Source organism: Bactrocera neohumeralis, chromosome 4 (genome assembly GCF_024586455.1).
Source record: "Bactrocera neohumeralis isolate Rockhampton chromosome 4, APGP_CSIRO_Bneo_wtdbg2-racon-allhic-juicebox.fasta_v2, whole genome shotgun sequence".
Classification (NCBI taxonomy): Eukaryota; Metazoa; Arthropoda; class Insecta; order Diptera; family Tephritidae; genus Bactrocera; species Bactrocera neohumeralis.
In genome coordinates this window covers 77036933-77056272 of record NC_065921.1, presented here as the reverse complement: position 1 = coordinate 77056272, position 19340 = coordinate 77036933, and the positions used below count along the sequence as shown (strand labels likewise).

The 19340-nt window shown below is 36.0% G+C and overlaps 1 protein-coding gene across 3 annotated transcripts; it reads right to left on the bottom strand.

The window, feature by feature from the left end:
* Positions 1-10594: 10594 nt before the first annotated feature.
* LOC126756153 (uncharacterized) lies at positions 10595-17843 on the bottom strand. Of its 3 annotated transcripts, none has more exons than XM_050469006.1 (3): positions 17756-17843; positions 11428-11865; positions 10595-11365 (listed from the first exon to the last, which is right to left on the bottom strand). In XM_050469006.1, exons 1-3 carry the CDS (start codon positions 17808-17810, stop codon positions 10674-10676), a joined length of 1185 nt encoding a protein of 394 aa, XP_050324963.1. In that variant the 5' UTR covers positions 17811-17843; the 3' UTR covers positions 10595-10673. The 3 variants fall into 3 exon arrangements, with proteins under 3 accessions (XP_050324963.1, XP_050324965.1, XP_050324964.1); XM_050469008.1 differs by lacking the exon at positions 17756-17843 and adding an exon at positions 12817-12890; XM_050469007.1 differs by lacking the exons at positions 10595-11365; positions 11428-11865 and adding exons at positions 15531-16315; positions 16375-16803.
* Between the last annotated feature and the right edge of the window lie 1497 nt (positions 17844-19340).

The following is a 19340-nucleotide window of genomic DNA, read 5'->3' as shown; positions in this document are numbered from 1 at the left end:
AATTTGGCACGAATTACTGCCCAAAGCAACCGTACAACATTCAAAAAAAATTGTTTAGATCGGACCACTATAGCATGTAGCTGCCATGTATGAAAAACTTTCTCATTTGCCGAGATATCTTCAAGAAATTTAACACGGATTATTGTTCAAAGCAGGGGTATAACCTCTCAAAAAATTGTTCAGATCGGACGACTACAGCATGTAGCTGTCATACAAACTAAAGGATCAGAATCTAGTGGTTGTATGGAAAACTTACTCATTTGACGAGCTATCTTCAAAAAATTCAGCACAGATTATTATTCAAAACAACGGTATAATCTCCTAAGAAATTGCTGAGATCGGATCGCTATTACATGTAGCTGCCATAGAAACTGAAAGATCGAAATGGAGCCCTTGTATGGGAAACTTTTTTATTTGACGAGATATCTTCACGAAATTTGACACATATTACTGCCCAAAGCAACGGTATAACCTAACAAGAAATTTTTCAGATCGAACGACTATAGCATATAGCTGCCATACAAACTGAACGATCAGAATTAAGCAATTGTAGGGAAAGCTTTCTCATTTGACGAGATATCTTCACGAAATTTGGCACAGATTATTATGCAAGACAGTGGTATAATTTCCCAAGAAACTGTTGAAATCGGATCTCTATTACGTATATCTGCCATACAAACTGAACGATCAGAATCAAGCAATTGTAGGGAAAACTTTCTCATTTGACAAGATATCTTAATAAAATTTGGCAAGGATTACTTCGCAAAATAACCGATCAATTTTTCAAGAAATTATTCAGATCGAACGACTATAGCATATAGCTGCCATACAAAGCCACCGAAAAAAGTCAAGTTCTTGTACAGAAACTTTTTATTTGTGAAGGGTATTACAGCTTCGCTGCAAGTGAAACAAATTTTTTCTTCTTTTTTCACTTTTTGACGAATTAAACAACAACTTGTTGCTAACTGTATTCGCTCGATCACGTGCTGCCTGCACTATATGTGCTCGTATTTATATTTATTGCCTCTCGTGACCGCCTTTTCACCTCTGCAATCTGTTTAATTTCCATATTTGCTAAGTACTCCATTTGTTTTTCGCCATTGATTGAAACGTTAAATAAATATGCCTCAAAAATAGCTAATAATAGTAACCAATTGCTATTTGTAGTTGTTGGAAATTTATGGCAGTCACCAGATTGTATGTTAAAAACGTGTTGCGTCTCAAATGTGATTTTGTAGGCGCAACTTTGCTTATATAATATTTTTATCAGCTGGCGATCTAGATTGTATATTTAATTGATTGGGTTTATTGACAATATTGCTGTTTGCACAATTTGTAAACAGCTCTTAAAAAGAAATAAGTTGACGGTTATGAAAGCTTTTACAGTTATTTTTAAAACAACACATAACATTTGTACTCAAACGTTTCCTCTATAAAAATACAATTTTATTTACTAGAACAATCTAATTGTTAGCATAATTGTTGTCGTTGAAAACAATCTATAACTGACTTTAGTTGATCATATAAATATACGACTCCGTTTCGTTTATATAAACGAAAGGGAACTCTCTGGGCCTAACTGGAAACTACCTTTATTTTTATTCTCTTACTAAATTAACTTAATTGCTGCTTTCACATATAAGATCTAGTTAAACAAACCACTTAATACTAAATTCGGACTATAAAGTGTACACTTAAGAACCTTCCTACCAATCTTTCGGTTCCGGCGTGTCACTATCGATGCGTGTGTAGCCTAACGTTGTCCTGATGGAGCATAATTACATTCTATATATATTAGGGTGATTCAAAAACAAATTTTATTTTTTTTTTCAATTGTTACTCGCAAAAATAGGTTCCTAGACACCTCTAAGAAAGCCTCTCCAAATATGAATGGACTCAAAACTGTTTATTAACGGTTAAAATTTGACGTTTTGGAAAAATTCTATATATTACATAAATACATTAGGTTACATTTGGTTAGGTTAGATTAAGTTAGATAACTGCTCTCTTATAAAAGCGACGGTTCTCACTTAGACTGTTATGGACGTACTTTCTTAAGGCATACGAAAAACTTCTATAGTTGGCTATCAGCAATTTATCGGCAAAAACACCCAGAACCTATCACAAATTTGCTTGGGTGGTTTATTTCTACTCTGCTATTTCACCTTGTTGTCTAAAATTATGAGATCTAAGGGTCTTGTTTCTTGATTGGGCAAAAACGCGACCATTTGAGGAGGAAGTATTGAGGTAAGTCTATATAATCTTCTTAAAAACAGCTGATACTGCTGGCATCCGGTGTGAAGTTCAATCTCACTTCATGATTCCTGATCGAACTGTGTCGAGTTATAACTGAAAGGTGGACCTTGCAGAGAGTGACGAGATCCTTAGATCTCTTACCATTTACCCTTAGCCAGAAGGATTTTCAGACTTCACATCTGCTTGTAGTTGATCAAAGCTTACTGAGCTGATCTGAGGCCCAACGGTACAATACAAATAGTAAACTGCAAGAAGGCAACGGAACACCTAATAGTTCATATTTCTATTCACAGGATTTTGAGACTGTACAACTACTGGTAGTTTATCAAAGCTTGCTGAGCTGGTCTGAGGCGCAACTGTTCAGTAGTGAACCGCAAGAAGCCAGCGAATCTTCTACCAGTTTTCATTCCGCCATTATTGAGACTAAAGTACCTGTCTTAGCAAGTTCATCAGCCTTACAGTTTTCTGCAATACCGCTGTAGCCAGGCACTCTAACCAGTCTAATCATAAAATAACTCGATGCTAGAGATAAAGAGTCTACATATCCTTTCACTAGTTTTGAGCGCACAGTCAATGAACTCAAGGCGAATATTGCTACCATACCATCAGAATGGATAGTTACCACTCTGAAAGAGGCTGCGCTTCGGAGCAGTAGACTATGACCTTTAAGGCAACCAGCTCCTCTTTGAAGAAAAGGTTTGGTCAGGAAACCTATAACTGGAGCTTATGGCAAGTTCGCGACAGTGTATTAATCCAACATCTCTCGCCGCAAGCTTTAATCCATTCATAAAAAATTTCACCGCCCGCTCCTACATCGAGTTCTTTCCTCCCTTCTTGCTTCCAAGGTACGTGTGCAGAAAACGACTGCCAGGGCTAGGCTCGGCGACCTGGTAATCCAAGTATTTTGGAATGAAATTGTCCAGAGTCCAGAGGGTAGCCTTCGTAGCCTTGAACATATATTCTCGGTGCTATATGCAGCAATGCCATAGTTCCTGTAGTTCGTAAAGCCCAACAAATACTGATGGGACCAACAATCTTCACATACCTCAGACTCCAACTCTTTATCTCTGCTGTCTTTCTTCTAATGGCCTCTGGTTCAATGAAGTTGAAAGTACTGAGTTTCATTTATTCGAACAAAACATAACAATCGATATGACTGATCCCCAAACCTCCAGACAAACACCTTTACCTTCTAATGTTACATATTTCATCAATATGCAAAAACAATTGGATTTTTAAGGAGCTCAATTTTAGTAAAAATATGTTATTTTACTCTTCATAAAATTTTGAAGTTATAATTGCAGAGTAAGCTTCATACAAACATGATACCTAATGATTGTTGTCGCCTCAGAAGTCTATAAGATTTCGGAGCTTAAATTTATGATCCTTTACTAAATAGTTCTATTGCTGAGTTAGCAGCCTAGAACCTGCAAACATGACCTTGAGACGTCAAACACTCAGATTTCCAGCTGCCTTATCGTACGCAGACGTTAGATGAAATTTAGTGTAATAAAAACCGTTATTTGACATCATGAAACAAATTTTCCAACGGTCGGCACACTCACATATCTTTGTAGACACTTATTATAGATAGGTACATACATATGTATATATGTATATGTATATGAAACATATTGAAACACAAAGTGGGAAAAGAACAGCAATAGCTGATTACTTTAATTGAATAATTGCCTGTTATATAGACAATTAACGCATGCGATTTTATCTCTATAACACTGCAATATAATTCATTTATTTGTGCAATTGCACTACTTAATTGCTTGTGTGAAACTGAACATAGACTTATAAATACATAGAGTATATGTAGTCTGGTTCATAAGTCTCGTTATTAAATGAGTCTGCTAGAATGCGTCAATGGATATTTACAGAGCGTTTAACACGTTTTCTAACTGTAAATAAGCAAATTAATTCTGTTGATACCAAAAATACTTAGCTATCACCGAATAGAGACATGAACGCCAAATTATGATATTTTCATACTTTTATGTGTCTTTTTTCCGTTACATATAAGATTTTTCAGAGGGGTATCTTTGCTTAACAGCTGTCAAAATAAATAATAATGTGAAGGTTTGGAATTTCCTAGAAGGATACCTCTAAAAAAAACTCATGTACATTAAGATTTCTCAGAGCGATGGCTGACAAACCAACTGTCAAGAAAAACATCCAAGTGGAGGTACAGAATTTCTCAAAAGAATAGCGGTCAAACAACAGTTAAAAAACTCATCCGAATGTTTAAAATTTAGAGTTATAGCTGTCAAATCAACAGTCAAAGTAAGCACGTGTGAAGATTTCAAACTTCTGTCAAACCAACAAGTAACCATTTGTGCAGGTTTAGGATTTCTAGAAGGATAGCTTTTAAACCAATAGCAAAACTAAACACATAAAGTTTGAAAATTGCAAACAAAATTAAGTAAGCAGAGGTTTAGAATTTTCAAGAAGTATAGTTGTCAAACCAACTGTCAAAATAATAGACACATATGAATTTCCTAGAGGGATAGATGTAAATCAACTACTAAAGAAAACACATGTGAGCGGTAGCTGTCAAACCAACTGTCAAAGTATACTCTTGTGGAGGTTTAGATTTTCCTAGAGGGATGGCTGTCAAACTAACTGTCAATGGAAATATGTTTGATGTTTATGTTATGTTAGTTTTGTGAACATTATAAATCCTGAGCACATACCGGAACGAGGTTCAAAATAGTGGCAATTTTATATTTAAATTTTTACTGTTAAATTATTAAAGACTGAACTTGGATTAGAACCACATGATTCGCAACTTTTTGGTACACCAGTATAGATCTCATATGTGATAAGCGGTTCAGCAGGTCGGACAAGAAGCCACCTTATTTATGCCATATGACACACCAAAATAATCAGCACATAAAGTGCATTCGACGACTTTTGCGATGAGTTTGAATAATTTCACATAAAGAAGTTTCATAAAATTTTGTAGGCGGAATCAATTTTCTGATGCCAAACGTTCAGATGTTGGAAAAGGTCTTCGGCAATAATTTTTTGTCGCGCTCAAGGCGTTTTGATTGGGACAAAATCATTCATAGAGGGTCGAGAACGCTTTGATGACGAATTACGTCCAGGACGGTCATCAACTTAACTGATTATGAACACATCAATAAAATAAAGGAAATTCTGATTGAGAATCGACGATTAAGAGTCAGAAATCTTACTATCATCGTTGGAATATCGAAAGTATCAGTGAAAACCACTTTGAATGATAATGAAATGTATACTTTGAATAAGAAAACATAAAAAACGCATACGCATATACAACAAAAACGCAAATGGAAAGCACGTATTGTCCCAAAATAATTTTTTTTCGAAAAACAGCATGCTTTCCGACTAACAGGATGTCGTGAAACGTATTATTACTGGTGATGAGTATTGGATCTCTGTTTACGACCCGGAAACAGACGATCAATCGGACGAGTATTGTGAACCGAAACAGAAAAAACCTCGTCAAAGCAAGTCCGATATCTATCCGACCGGCCAAACTGGAGGAATACCATTTGAGTGCTATGCCTCGTTTACGCGAGTTTATTCGTGAAAAGAGGTCAGAATTAGGGGCCGACAACTCTTGGTTTTTGCTCCACGATAATGCACCGTCGCATACTGCTTTGATTTTTCGTGAGTTTTTCGGCAAACTTTCAGCCAGTATCGTGCTACAACAGATGTATTCGCCTGACTTCTGTCTATTCAGCAAACTCAAACGACCGTTCCGGTTAAACCGTTTTGAGTCAATTGAAGACATTGAACATGAATAGCAACGCGCATTGAAAGTTATTTCGAAAAATTACTTTAACAACTGTTCCGAGGATTGGACACAACTTTGGCACAAGTGTATTGAGGCCAAGAGGGATTACTTTGAATGGTACAGCATAGATTTTGAACAATAAATGAAGAATTTTAAAATTTTGAACAAGGTCTATTCTTTCTGCAATATATGTATATATTTCTGAATATTTTGAAATTCACGTATAAAAGCGACTGTAGAAAATCGAGCTAAAATTGACAGAAACCATTTTGGAGAGAAAAGATTTCAGAACACAATTTACAGTACTTGTATAGATATACCTAGCCGAAACATACGAATTCAGTTATCAAAACTGGAAGATTTTCGCACGAGTTACTCTTGTATCATACTCTCATGTATGTACATATCGACCGAAAAAACAGAGCAGTAAAATCCGGTGATTATATTTTATTGCTCTGCGATTATTTAATTTTTCCTATGTCGTTACTTGTTTTTTGTTTGCATTTATTAAGGCACTAATGTGTGGTTTTATTAGCCGCCATAAAAGTTGCGATATCGTATTAAGCCACCTACGAACTTTAATTGAACTTTCGCGCGAATAGCAGGGCGTGCCGAAAGCTTACCAAAATTGTCATTGAGGAATTAGCTCAGAGATGAGCGGTTTCCTATGTGCCTCATTCATGAAATTTTCTATAAATCACTTGCTCGAAGGTTATATTGATTAAATAGATCCATGCAAAAACCAATTTATTGTTTTCCGTTTTTTCTCTTCCATCGAGTGTAATTCTGGTACTTGGTTAGTCCATTCCGGCAATGGATTATGAATATTTCCTCCGAATTTGCTTTAGGTGCTATGGAAGGCATGATAAATATTGATAGATATATATAATATTTTATATTCTCTATATTATAGATATAGTTTCAAAATGGGGCTTGGATCCAGTATTAGGAAAATTCATAGCACGTACTATCAAATCGAGTAGATATAGGCATTATAAAAAATGAATTAATCCAGATATTCTGCACAGGAGATCTTAATGGTTTTTCCCAACAAGAAATAATGTTAGAGTGACGTTGGGCATCATTCTTTTTGGGAACACCCTAATGTATTATTACATAGACGTTTATTCAAACAAGTGAAGCAATGAAATTAGTAGGTGTAAAAAACCTTTACAACTTTCGAGCGTTAGAGAGATTCTGGTTCACGTTTTCACACTTACTCGAGCCGTGTTCTTTTTATGTTCATTTGCTCAGCTTTTCGTTTAACATTTTAATCTCACGTGATATGAAATTGCAAGTGAAGTTTATTGCTCGGCACTTCTCTTCTTTATGATGCAATATCTTATGCCGTCTCCAAATGGAATTAAAATCTGCCAATCTCGGATTTTGTGGACTTTTTCGATGTTTTAGGGTGAGGCAACTGTTTTGGAAGTGCGCGAGGTTTTCTCTGTTCAGTGCTAATAGTGTAAATATAGGTGTCCCTTCATGAGAATTATCTAGGTTTTGTCAGAAATTCTCATGTATTTCAATTATAATAGAAAGCCAGTTCAAAAGGCTGGCCCCACTTTTGATGAAATTAATATGAAGCTAACTTAAAGACATCGAACGTCTATATGATATAAGTGACGCCCCACAAATGAAGAAAATCCATTAAAGAGCAGAGCAGGGATCTATACTTGGTCCAAATTTATGGAATACTAACTCTGATGACATTTTATACGTTGAATTTCCAGACGGTTACTACCTCGTTAGCTAAGAGGATGACATCGGCGCCGTTCTAACCGCATGAAATAGCGACATAGCCGGACGCAAACTGTTACAAGTCATGCTGCGAGCACAAAATTGGTTGGACTCACATGACCTTAGCCTAGCCGCAGAAAAAACTGAGCTTACTTACTTACTAGGAAACACATCTGGAGGCAAACATGCAAGTTCATTCAGAAACTGTCCAAACGACAAAAACCCTACAATACCTGGATATAAGTATGAATAACAAACTGGCGGACTGGGCTCAAATTCAGTATACTGCTGAAAAGTCCGTCAATATTGTCGCCCTGTATAAATACCTATGGTAAATACCGCAGATCCCCAGGTCTGCTTGACTGTAGAAGAAAACAACTCATGGGTATACGATACGATATATTAGACGTGAAGCATAGACGGAAAGTGTTTGTCAAGTTACAGAGATCAGAAGCCCAAAAGAGTCACATTGTATCCGAATCCACAGACCTGGTGATAAGTGGCGTCAAACCAATAGATCTACCCGCAAAGAGAGACGAAAAGACAACTCTGTTTATTTCAGAAATATAGAAGAAGAACGGAATAGAAATACACATACGCGTATACACAAGACAAGAGGCAAGGAATCACTTGAAGCACTTGAACTCTGCACGATCGGCGGATAAGGGAGCGTAAAGGAAAATGAATGGAAGATATGGCACAGGAAAGAGCACGGCGAAGCGAACTACTCTTTAACACAGAGAAAAGCAGAGTTTTTCTCCAAATGTTTACGAAGTCGAACCACTAGACGACGCAAACCATATCTTTTTAAAGTGCCGACGATGGAGAGAAACACGGAGAACATTCGAGGTTGGAGAGCGCAATCCAGAAAATTTAGTACGAAAAATTATGTCCAGCGACGAAAACTGGCAGTAAATTGCCACTATTAAAAAGATACATGGACGCAGAAGTTTGAAGCTGACTATAAAATCGTAGACATACCCTGGCCTGCAATTGGTCCATCTTGGAAATATTGCCCTGAAGTAATGGAAAAGCGATTCGGGAGCAAGGCATACCTCTTCTTATGACCAAAAAAAAAAGTTGCTAATATGTTCGATACATTAACAAAATTAAATGAACTTATTTTCCTAGATATAAAATGGACTCGCACCTATACTCGTACTACTATTCGGTTCAATCGGTTCAAAATTTGGTTTAGCCCCCTTAGACGTAATATTAAGGTTTCGGCGCTCTGTTTGAATTTTATATACACTATTAACAAAGAAATTCTAAAATTTATTAAAATAATATTTTTAAACTTGGCCTTCGCGATAACATTTTAGGTGATCCCTCGGATAAAAAGTGAAAAAATACGTGTTTAAGTTAAAACCTTAACTTAGAACTTTAACGTGGGAAGAAAAAAAAACTGAAAATTAAATTTTTGGTCAGACATTTTTACAAAAAAATGAAAATTTCGCGAAATTTTTATTTTCAAATAGTTGTAATCGAAAAAAAACAGCTTCGTCCAAGTCTTTAAAAATTGAACCTCAAAGACCTCTGTAAAACTTCATAAAGATCGTTTTAGTAGCTCTCGAGAAATCTTGCCAACCGACTTCAAAAACACAGTTTCGAGCAAAATACGTTTAAAGACGACGCACTTAACCTATCAAGCCATGAGCGCTCAAGTTCTCAAATTGTATCTCCGAAACTATTACTCGGATCAACTTTAAAATTTAGCACAATATTCTAGAGATGTTGTGGTTTTCAATAAGACAATAAAAAAATTCGATATTTTGAAACACGTAAACCCACGTAACCCCTTTATTATTCCTAGGTGACAAAATGCCACAACATTTGTTCATTCAACAAGGAGGGTCATGAGAACTAAAAGTGGTTGAATGTTGAAATGTTCTCTCTATTCGCACTTAATAATATAGACTTCACCAGTTCTGCAATCCTCGCGTTCATTATTCATCTTGGATTTTTTTTTCTTATTTTTTGTCATAGCAAAAATTTTATAAATACATCTGTTTCTATTTCAGTTTTACAAGACACATATGTCTGTACATCTTGTATGTATATCTATTTAGTGTTCTAATAAGGGGGCGTAAACTTTACATCAAGTTTTCACATATATTTCATTATATTCTATATGAAAATATAAATATTTATAAATGTTAGGGTGGATCAAAAAAAAAATATTTTTTTTTTCGTTTGGTACTCTGAAAAATAGGTTCCTAGACACCTCTAAGAAAGCCTCCCCAAGCATGAGTTCTTTATTGTAACGGGAAGATGCTCCTTCTTACAGTTTTCTCTTTTTTCTTATTATTAGAAAGAAAAATTTATATCTCGCTTCCAACTACTTGAAAAAATATCTTGTTCCTTAGATTTTGTAGGAAATTGAATGCTCTACAAAGCAGGTCTCATACGATTTTTTCGTAAACTCAACCGTTTAAAAGATATTAACGGTTGAAGTTGATTATTTTTGGGAAAATTTTTTATTTCTTATGAGTTTTATAACTCAATGAAAAAAATCATTACAATTGATGAAACTCATAGGTTTTGGGAGAGGCTTTTTTAGAGGTGTCTAGGAACCTACTTTTCAGAGTACCAAACGAAAAATTTATTTTTTTTGATCTACCCTAATAAATATAGATATCACATTTCCAGTACACTAGGTAAGGAAGTATTAACATCGGGTAGCATTAGCACTGAAGATATACGATTGCAACGACATCTATTGTCAAAATATGAAAAAACTTTTTCGACTATGTTTAATAAGATGTGTTAATTTTAATAAGATGTAAACATACATATATACAATAGGAATCTAGAAATAATATTCAACATTTATTTTAATTATAGAATTAGTCATATACAATATTAATACACACATATATAATAACAGTTAGTTCTTATAACTCCAGCCAACTGGTAGTTCGTAATAAGGAGTTCCAACACCCATAGCATTGGCCCAAAAATCCTTTAACTCACAACAAAATGTATAACCTTTGTTAGTATCCGTAAATTCGGAACACTCCAACTTATGCTCATTACAAATTTGGCTACAAATATTATTACAAAACTCTTCTTTTTCATCGTCAAATGGATTATTCAGCGTGATAAAGACGATATCAATGGCAAACCTAGGATGCATCACCACCTTATAGAACCATTTTGGCACAGCAATCTTTTGATTTTCACCCAAATATATGCTTGTTTTGAGAGAAGTCAGTGGATTTCGCAACTCTAATACGCCTAAAGTACCGGTGAATACCAATAAATCGGATCGCTGCGAAAAGGCGATCTTGCGCACAGCGTTCTCCACGCGTTTCCAATTACCGGCATTCACGACTTGCCACTCTGGAGCAGCGTTCGCATAATAGAAAGTGGCATACTGTTCGTAACAAAAAATGAAATCGGCAACTGGTGCGATATGACCGCGTGCAAGGAAACTGGTCTCACCGATGAAGTTTTGGTTGGCACCAAAAAGCGCTTTGAAGCGTGTTTGTTGAGTTGACTTTTTATATAAATCATTCAGATTACCTTCCACACCTTCACTTTTAAAAAAAGATGGGCGGCATTCTGTCTTAGCTCGATCTAAATGTAAAAATTAAATATAAGCAATTGAAAATATCAAATATACAAATAATAGTTTTTACCATTTCGGACAAAGCCATTAATCAAATTACGTGAGTAGATCGTGCGCTGTTTGTCTTGATTGAAGCAAATTTTTAAAATGATGTGCCTGTTGCCGCCTAAGCTAAATCCCACTTCATAAAATACACCTTTGCCTGCAGCGCAAATACGAGTAGTGCCTCTTTGCCATAGCTGAGAGGTTGGTACCGAATCACATTTCATATCTTGTAACGCATGTTTCCGTCCCATATAGCGAAAATTACCATTTCTACACACCAATGTTACCATGTTTTGATTTAGAGCAAGCACTTTATTGTTCCTTCCAGTACAAAGCAGTGTTATTTTGCCATTCTCCTCAATTGTAGTGTTTGTGCTAGTAGGTCTGAATAATCCAGTATTCGTCAAAATAATAGGTGTCTTCTGCTGCACATCCTCCGGCAACCTAATTGTGCAATCGTTGGCTTCAATTTTTAAAGATATATGGAAAAATTTATAAATCTTAATGAAACTTGAATCACTGTGAAGTCCAGAAAATTATATATCTATTGGCTTAAAGGAAAAAAGGAAAATATTTTCAGATATCGTACGGCAGCAAGAGACACGGAGGCCCTAATATTCAGTATCGATCGAAGTTACGGTCTTGAGAATTTGTGCGCTCGAAGCTAGCTAAGATAAGTGCGACGTCTTTAAACGAGTTTTTCTCGAAACTGTATTTTTGAAAACTGTGCTTTTGAAATATGTGCTTTTAAAATCGGTTGGCAAGACTTCTTGACAGCTACTTAACCGATCTTCATGAAATTTTACACATGTCTTTGAGATACAATTTATAAAGACTTAGCCGAAAGATTTTTTCGATTACAACTATTTGAAAAAAAAATTCGCAAAATTTTCAGCGAAATTTTAATTTTTTTGTAAAAATTACTGCCAAAAATCCAATTTTCAGTTTCCTTTTTCCTTCGTTCAAATTCTAATTTAAGGATTTAACTAGAACACATATTTTTTCACTTTAGATGATCCTGTAAGTCCTAAAACTGCCAACGCGGGCGCATCGTTTTTCCGAGGGGTCACCGGAAATGACGTCGCAATGGCCGAGTTTAAAATATTTTTTCCAAAAATTCAGCACTTCTTTGTTAATAATATATTTATGTAACAATAAAACATTTCTTCTTTTACATAAACAAAATTGTTGAAAAAGCCTTTTTTTATTCGAGGAAACCCATGTAACCCCTTAAGTATATAAATGGGATCGGGTTTTGAAGTTTTCAACGTTCTCGACCACTTTTGGTCAGAGATGTCATACTTTATAGCCACTATTTATGCTAGTTTATACTCTATTAGTTTTATATCCAATATCCTATATACTCTATATCCTCTGTGTAATAGTTAAGTATTACAGTGAGTGAACTGTTTACCGTAAACACCACTGAACACCAAAAAAATCGACAAAAACTTCCACATTCTCAGCGACCCTCAATGACGACTAAAGAAGAACTAACTGCAGTTTGCACAAATATTTTCATTTATATAAATATATTGTACAGATGTGTGTATGTATAATGGAATTTTTCACAAGTTTTGAACCCCTGGACATCTTTGCTGCACTCATGGTAAAATGGTTTTGTTGTTCTAACGTTTGAGACAACCTGATGCTCGATATCAATGATCATTATGCCAAATAACTAATCTCATTGTTGATGCCACAAATAATTCGCTTTCAAAACTTGGTGCATAATTTTTACAGAGTTTCCTCGAAGCATCTGTTAAAAGAACATGCCGAACTCTAATTATAATCGTCGTCCATCCATGCAACTCTGTAAGCTATTAGAAATCGCACCATAAGTAATGGTGTATATTTGAAATGTATATGACATCACAAGCTGTCAAAATTGTGTCAACTAACACTCTTCGTAAACCTATAACAACCGGGTATATCAACTAAAAAATGCTACCCGAACTTCATACTTCCTTACGTGATTCACTGGAAATATATTATCTACAATTAAATTTAATGCATTATCATATATTGTAATTCCTGTTAAAGGGGATAGGTCTACATATTGCAAATATTGAGCGAACTATTGTCGATATCGGAGGGGTAGGTTATTGAATTATTATTTGTAAAATGATGCAATGTTCAGTAGAGATCAAAATATATATTATAACAAATAATCAATTATATTGAAATGAGAGAATATAGTGAAAAATGCTGTTTATAGCAAAAAAAGATTTGAAAGAGTTACCAGGCAGAGTAGCCTCTATAAGTGGTTGCATAAATTTTGTATAGGCACGAGAGCGCTGAAGACGTTGGACCTCCGAAAGACGATTTTGTCAACAAAAATATCAAGAAACCCCCATTACTTTTTACGACAATAGAATGATTTCCATTGCTACTCGTTTTACTTTATGTAACAGGACTGTAGCATCATTGTTTTCTAAAACTGAACGACGACGCCAGTGGCCTATTTACATACAACAAAAATTACTTGATGAAATATAAATCTCTGAACGTATTTCAAATTTTAAATACTGATTTGTGATAGTTAATAGAGTGCAATTGCAAACGTTCTAAGAATATCGAAATAAAAATGAATGCCGAACCATATTGCGAGGAAAAATTTAGCTAGCCGGACGTTGGCCAAAGTTTGCGATTCCTTATGTGAGTAACTTTAAGTAAAATAAGTAAAGAAGGGTTGCGGCTGCAACAAAACATTTTATACGTGTCTGCAATTAAGAACAGCTGGTACGACGAGGAGTGCCGTGTCGCAGCGGATAGAAAACAGGCTGCCTACCTCGCAACGTTACGATCGACCACAACACGTGCGGGATGGGATAGATACCGACAAAAAAGGAGAGAGGCCGAAATGCGTAAGTACGAAGAGCTTGACAAGCTGGCAGACAGGGGTAATGCTCGAAAATTCTACAAAAAGATGCGTTGACTAATAGAAGGTTTCAAGACCGGATCATACTCTTGTAGAACCCGCGAGGAGATTTAATGACTGATGCCAAGAGCATGCTAAAATTATGGATGGAAAACTTCTCTAGCCTGCTGAATAGCAGTGAAATTATACCGCCAGGAGATAGTGAACCTGATTTCCTAATCGATGACAATGGAGTAGACGTTCCATTGTTCGACCATGAAAAAGCTTGAGTAGCAGAACAACAAAGCGCAGGGGGCCAATAGATCCACGGGCAAGCTATTCAAACACGGCGCCGAAGAACCTGGAAAATCTACAATCGACCAGATTTTCACAATGCATCAAATCTTTCAAAAGACCCGTGAAAGGAAGATCGAAACACATCAGCTCTTCGTCCATTTTAAGGCCGCCTTTGACGGCACGAAAAGGAACCTCCATGCCGCTATGTCTGAACTTGGTAGCCCCGCAAAATACGGCTATATAAGCCGTTTTTGAGCAACATCAAAAGCTTCGTCAGGAAGGACTTCTCCCAGCCGTTCGATAGCAAAGGAGGTTACACAAACAACAGCCGCTGTCTCTTAATTGGCTGAACTATGTCAATGTCGTCGTATATCTCGTACAGCTCATCGTTCCATCGATTGCGATATTCGCCGTGGCATGCGCAAAGGACCATAAATCTTTCGCAGAACTTTTCTCTCGAAAACTCCCAACGTCGACTCATCAGTTGATGTCATCGTCCAAGCCTCTGCACCATATAGCACGGGAATTATGAGCGACTTAAAGAGTTTGGTCTTTGTTCGTCGAGAGAGGACTTTACTTTTCAATTGCCTACTCAGTCCGAAGTAGCACCTGTTGGCAAGATTCCTTACAAGAATTTTTTTTGTGGCAAATATATGCTGCGTGATTCGACCTGAAAAAATTTTCGGAAATTGCACAATTGCTTAAGACAATAATCCATGCCAACCTTCGTGTAGACATCTTTCATTCAGTGTGAACAAATGAGAAAATTATTTGGACTACAGTAACCCTCGTGCGAAATTTGATTTTTATAGCTTAGTTATTTCTGATTAATTATATTTTGAGGTGCGTCAATGGCCAAATTTCGTCCACTTTGGTGAAGCACCTATTATAATCTGTTCAATATTGGAAATAAAATGAAAAAGCTGCTTGCCTTATTACCCTTGCCATAGGTTAAACATATAAAAAGGATATACATTAAGAATCAAGAATCAATTTCAAACATTTATTTCTATCATACTTATAGTCATATATAATACAAATACATACTTATATAACAAAAGTTAGTTCTTATAACTCCAGCCAAATGGTAGTTTGTAATAAGGGGTTCCAAAACCTATAGCAGTGGCCCAAAAGTCCTTCAACTCACAACAAAACGTATAACCTTTCTTAGTATCTTTAAATTTAGTACAGTCGAAGCTATGCTCTTTACAAATTTGGTTACAAATATTGTTACAAAACACTCCTTTTTCATCGTCAAACGGATTATTCAGCGTGACAAAGACGATATCAATCGCGAAAGTAGGATGCATCACCACCTTATAGAACCATTTTGGCACAGCAATCTTTTGATTTTCACCCAAATATATGCTAGTATTCCGAGAAGTCAGTGGATTTCGCAGTTCTAATACGCCTAAAGTACCGGTAAATACCAATAAATCGGATTGCTTCGAAGAGGCGATCTTGCGCACAGCGTTTTCCACGCGTACCCAATTCCCGGCATTCACAGCTTGCCACTTGGGAGCAACGTTCGCGTAATTGAAAGTGGCATACTGTTCGTAACAAAATATGAAATCCGCAAATGGTGCGATATGACCGCGTGCAAGGTAACTGGTCTCATCGATGAAGTTTTGGTTGGCACCAAAAAGCGCTGTGAAACGTTCTCGTTGATTTTTCTGTGTATATACAAGTAAATCATTCAGATTACTTCTCATACCTCCACTTCTAAAAGATGGACGACAGTTTTGCTTCTCTCGATCTAAATGAAAAAATTATATAAGTATGTAATTGATAGTATATACGACTAATATTTTTTACATTTTTGCATATAGCCATTAATCAAATTACGTGAGTAAATCGTGCGCTGTGTGTCTTGATTGAAGCAAATTTTGAAAATGGTATGCCAGTTGTTGTAGTTAATTCCCACTTCATAAAATACACCATGGCCTGCAGCGCAAATAGTGTTTGTTTGCCATAGCTGAGTGGTCGGTACCGAATTACATTTCAGACCTTGTAACGCATATGTCTTATTATTATGGAGAAAGTTGCCATTTTCACAAACCAATGTGACTATCGCTTGATTTAGAGCAAGCACTTCATTGTTATTTCCCGTACAAAGCAGTGTTATATTATCATACTCCGTAATTGTAGTGTCTGCGCTAGTAGGTCTGAATAATCCAGCACTCGTCAAAATAATAGGTGTCGGTTGCGGCGCATCCCTTGGCATCCTAATTGTACAATGTTTGGCTTCAGTTTTAAAGATATATGGAAAAATTAATAGGTCTTAATGAAACTTGAATCACAGTGAAGGCCAGAAAATTATATATGCATTGGTTTAAAGAAAAAAAGGAAAATAGTTTCAGATATCGTACGGCAGCAAGAGACACGGAGGCCCTAATATTCAGTATCGATCGAAGTTACGGTCTTGAGAACTTGTGCGCTCGAAGCTAGCTAGGATAAGTGCGACGTCTTTAAACGCGTTTCTCTCACAACTGTGTTTTTGAAAACTGTGCTTTTGAAATCGGTTGGCAAGACTTCTTGACAGCTACTTAACCGATATTCATGAAATTTTACACAGGTCTTTGAGATACAATTTTTACAGACTTAGCCGAAAGATTTTTTCGATTACAACTATTTGATTATTTTATTTATTTCGCAAAATTTTCATTGAAATTTAAATTTTTTTGTGAAAAGTACTGTTAAAAAACCAAGTTTCATTTTCCGTTTTCCTTCGTTCAAGTTCTAAGTTAAGGTTTTAACTAAAACACGCATTTTCTCACTTTAGATGATCCTGTAAGGCGTTATACTGCCAACGCGGGCACATCTTTTTTCCGAGGGCTCACCGGATATGGCGTCGCAGTGGCCGAGTTTAAAATATTTTTTCCCAAAATTTCAGAATTTTTTTGCTAATAACGTATCTATGTAACAATAAAAAATTCTGATAAAATATCTCATTTTTTACATTAAAAAAATTGTTGGAAAAAGCTTGTTTTTTACCCCAGGAAACCCATGTAGCCCCTTAAGTAAACGAATGGGATCGCGTTTTGAGTTTTTCAACGATTTCGATTTTGGTTAGCTATGTTGCTTTTTAGAGCCACTATTTATACTAGTTTTTACTCTATTATTTTTGTATCCTATATCCTATATACTCTATATCCTCTGTGCAACAATTAAGTATTACAGTGAGGGAAATGCTTACCGTAAACACTACTGAACACCAAAAAAATCGACAAAAACTGCCACAAGTTAGGCATTTCACGGTTTAGCAAAATTATCAGCGACCTACAGTGACGACTAAATTAGAACTAACTGCAATTTGCATAATATTCTTCATTTATATAAAATTATGTGTACAAATGTTTGTATGTATAATGGAATTATTTACAAAATTTAAACCCCTGGCCATTTTCGTTGCGCTCATGGTAATATGGTTTTGTTGTTCTAACGTTTGAGACAACACATGCTCGATATCGATTACCAAATAACTAACCTTATTGTTGGTGACACAAACGATTTACTTTCAAAATTTCGGAATATTTTCACAGAGTTTCCTGGAAGCATCTGTTAAAAGAACATGCCGAACTCTAATTATAATCATTGTCCATCCATGCAACTCTGTAAGCTATTAGAAATCGCACCCTAAAGTAACGGTGTGTATTTGAAATGTATTTGACGTCACAAGCTGTCAAAATTGTGTCAACTAACGCTCTTCATAAACCTATAACAACCGGGTATATCAACTAAAAAATGCTACCCGAACTTCATACTTCCTTACATGATTGACTGGAAATATATTATCTACAATTAAATTTTATTCATTGTGATATATTGTAATTTCTGTTATAGGCTTTACGCCCACAAAAATTGACCAAATCACTGCCAAATTAGATAAACATAAACATGCTGTTTATAGCAGAACCAAATTTAATATAGTCATCCGACTTTATGCAAAAGGCATCGTAACCATTCTACATAAGTGGTCGTATAAATTTTGTACAGGCCGTTAGAGGGCTGAAGACGATGGACAGCTAAAAGATGATTTTCAACGAAAATATCAACGAAAATATGTTTCAGAAGAAACTTTCTAAAACTGAGAGACACGCCTGTGGACTTTTACATACTACAAAACTTACGTAATGAAATACAAATCTCAGAACTTATTGTAAATATTCATTTGAAACTGAGCGTTAGTATACTGCTCTTAGAATATCGAAATGAAGGGGGTGACTATCTGGCGAAGATCTCGACCAGTGTCATGCATATTCAGCGCAGAACTTCATTATGTTTTCGCAAGGTGCCGTCAATTGGAGATTCCAAGCGAAGCCAGGTCCTTCTCCACCTGGTCCCTCCAACGAATTTGTGGTCTTCTTCTTCCTCTGCTTCCTCCGGCGGGTACTGCGTCGAATACTTTCAGATCTGGAGTGTTTTCGTCCATTCGAATAACATGACCACGTCAGCATAGCCGCTGTCTTTTATTTCGCTGAACTATGTCAATGTCGTCGTATATCTTGTACAGCTCATCGTTTCATCGAATGCGATATTAACCGTGGCCAACGCGCAAAAAACCATACATTTTCCGCAGAAAATTTCTCTCGAAAAGTCGTAACGTTAACTCATCAGATCGATGACAACATCCATTCCTCTACACCATATAATAGGAGGTGACTTAAAGAGTTTGGTCTTTGCTCGTCGAGAGAGGACTTTACTTCTCAATTGCCTACTCAGTCCCAAGTAGCACCTGTTGGCTAGAGTTTTTCTGCGTTGGATTTCGAGGCTGACATTGT

What these genes read in the sequence shown, in the direction of transcription:
- LOC126756153 (XM_050469006.1), bottom strand. Translation starts at nt 17,810, where the DNA reads ATGCCTAACTTGTGGCAGTTTTTGTCGATTTTTTTGGTGTTCAGTAGT. An exon ending in GGTGTTCAGTAGTGTTTACG is followed by an intron (nt 11,866 to 17,755) that starts GTAAGCATTTCC and finishes TAAAAATTGAAG; the next exon opens with CCAACGATTGCACAATTAGG. An exon ending in TAATGGCTTTGTCCGAAATG is followed by an intron (nt 11,366 to 11,427) that starts GTAAAAACTATT and finishes TTTTACATTTAG; the next exon opens with ATCGAGCTAAGACAGAATGC.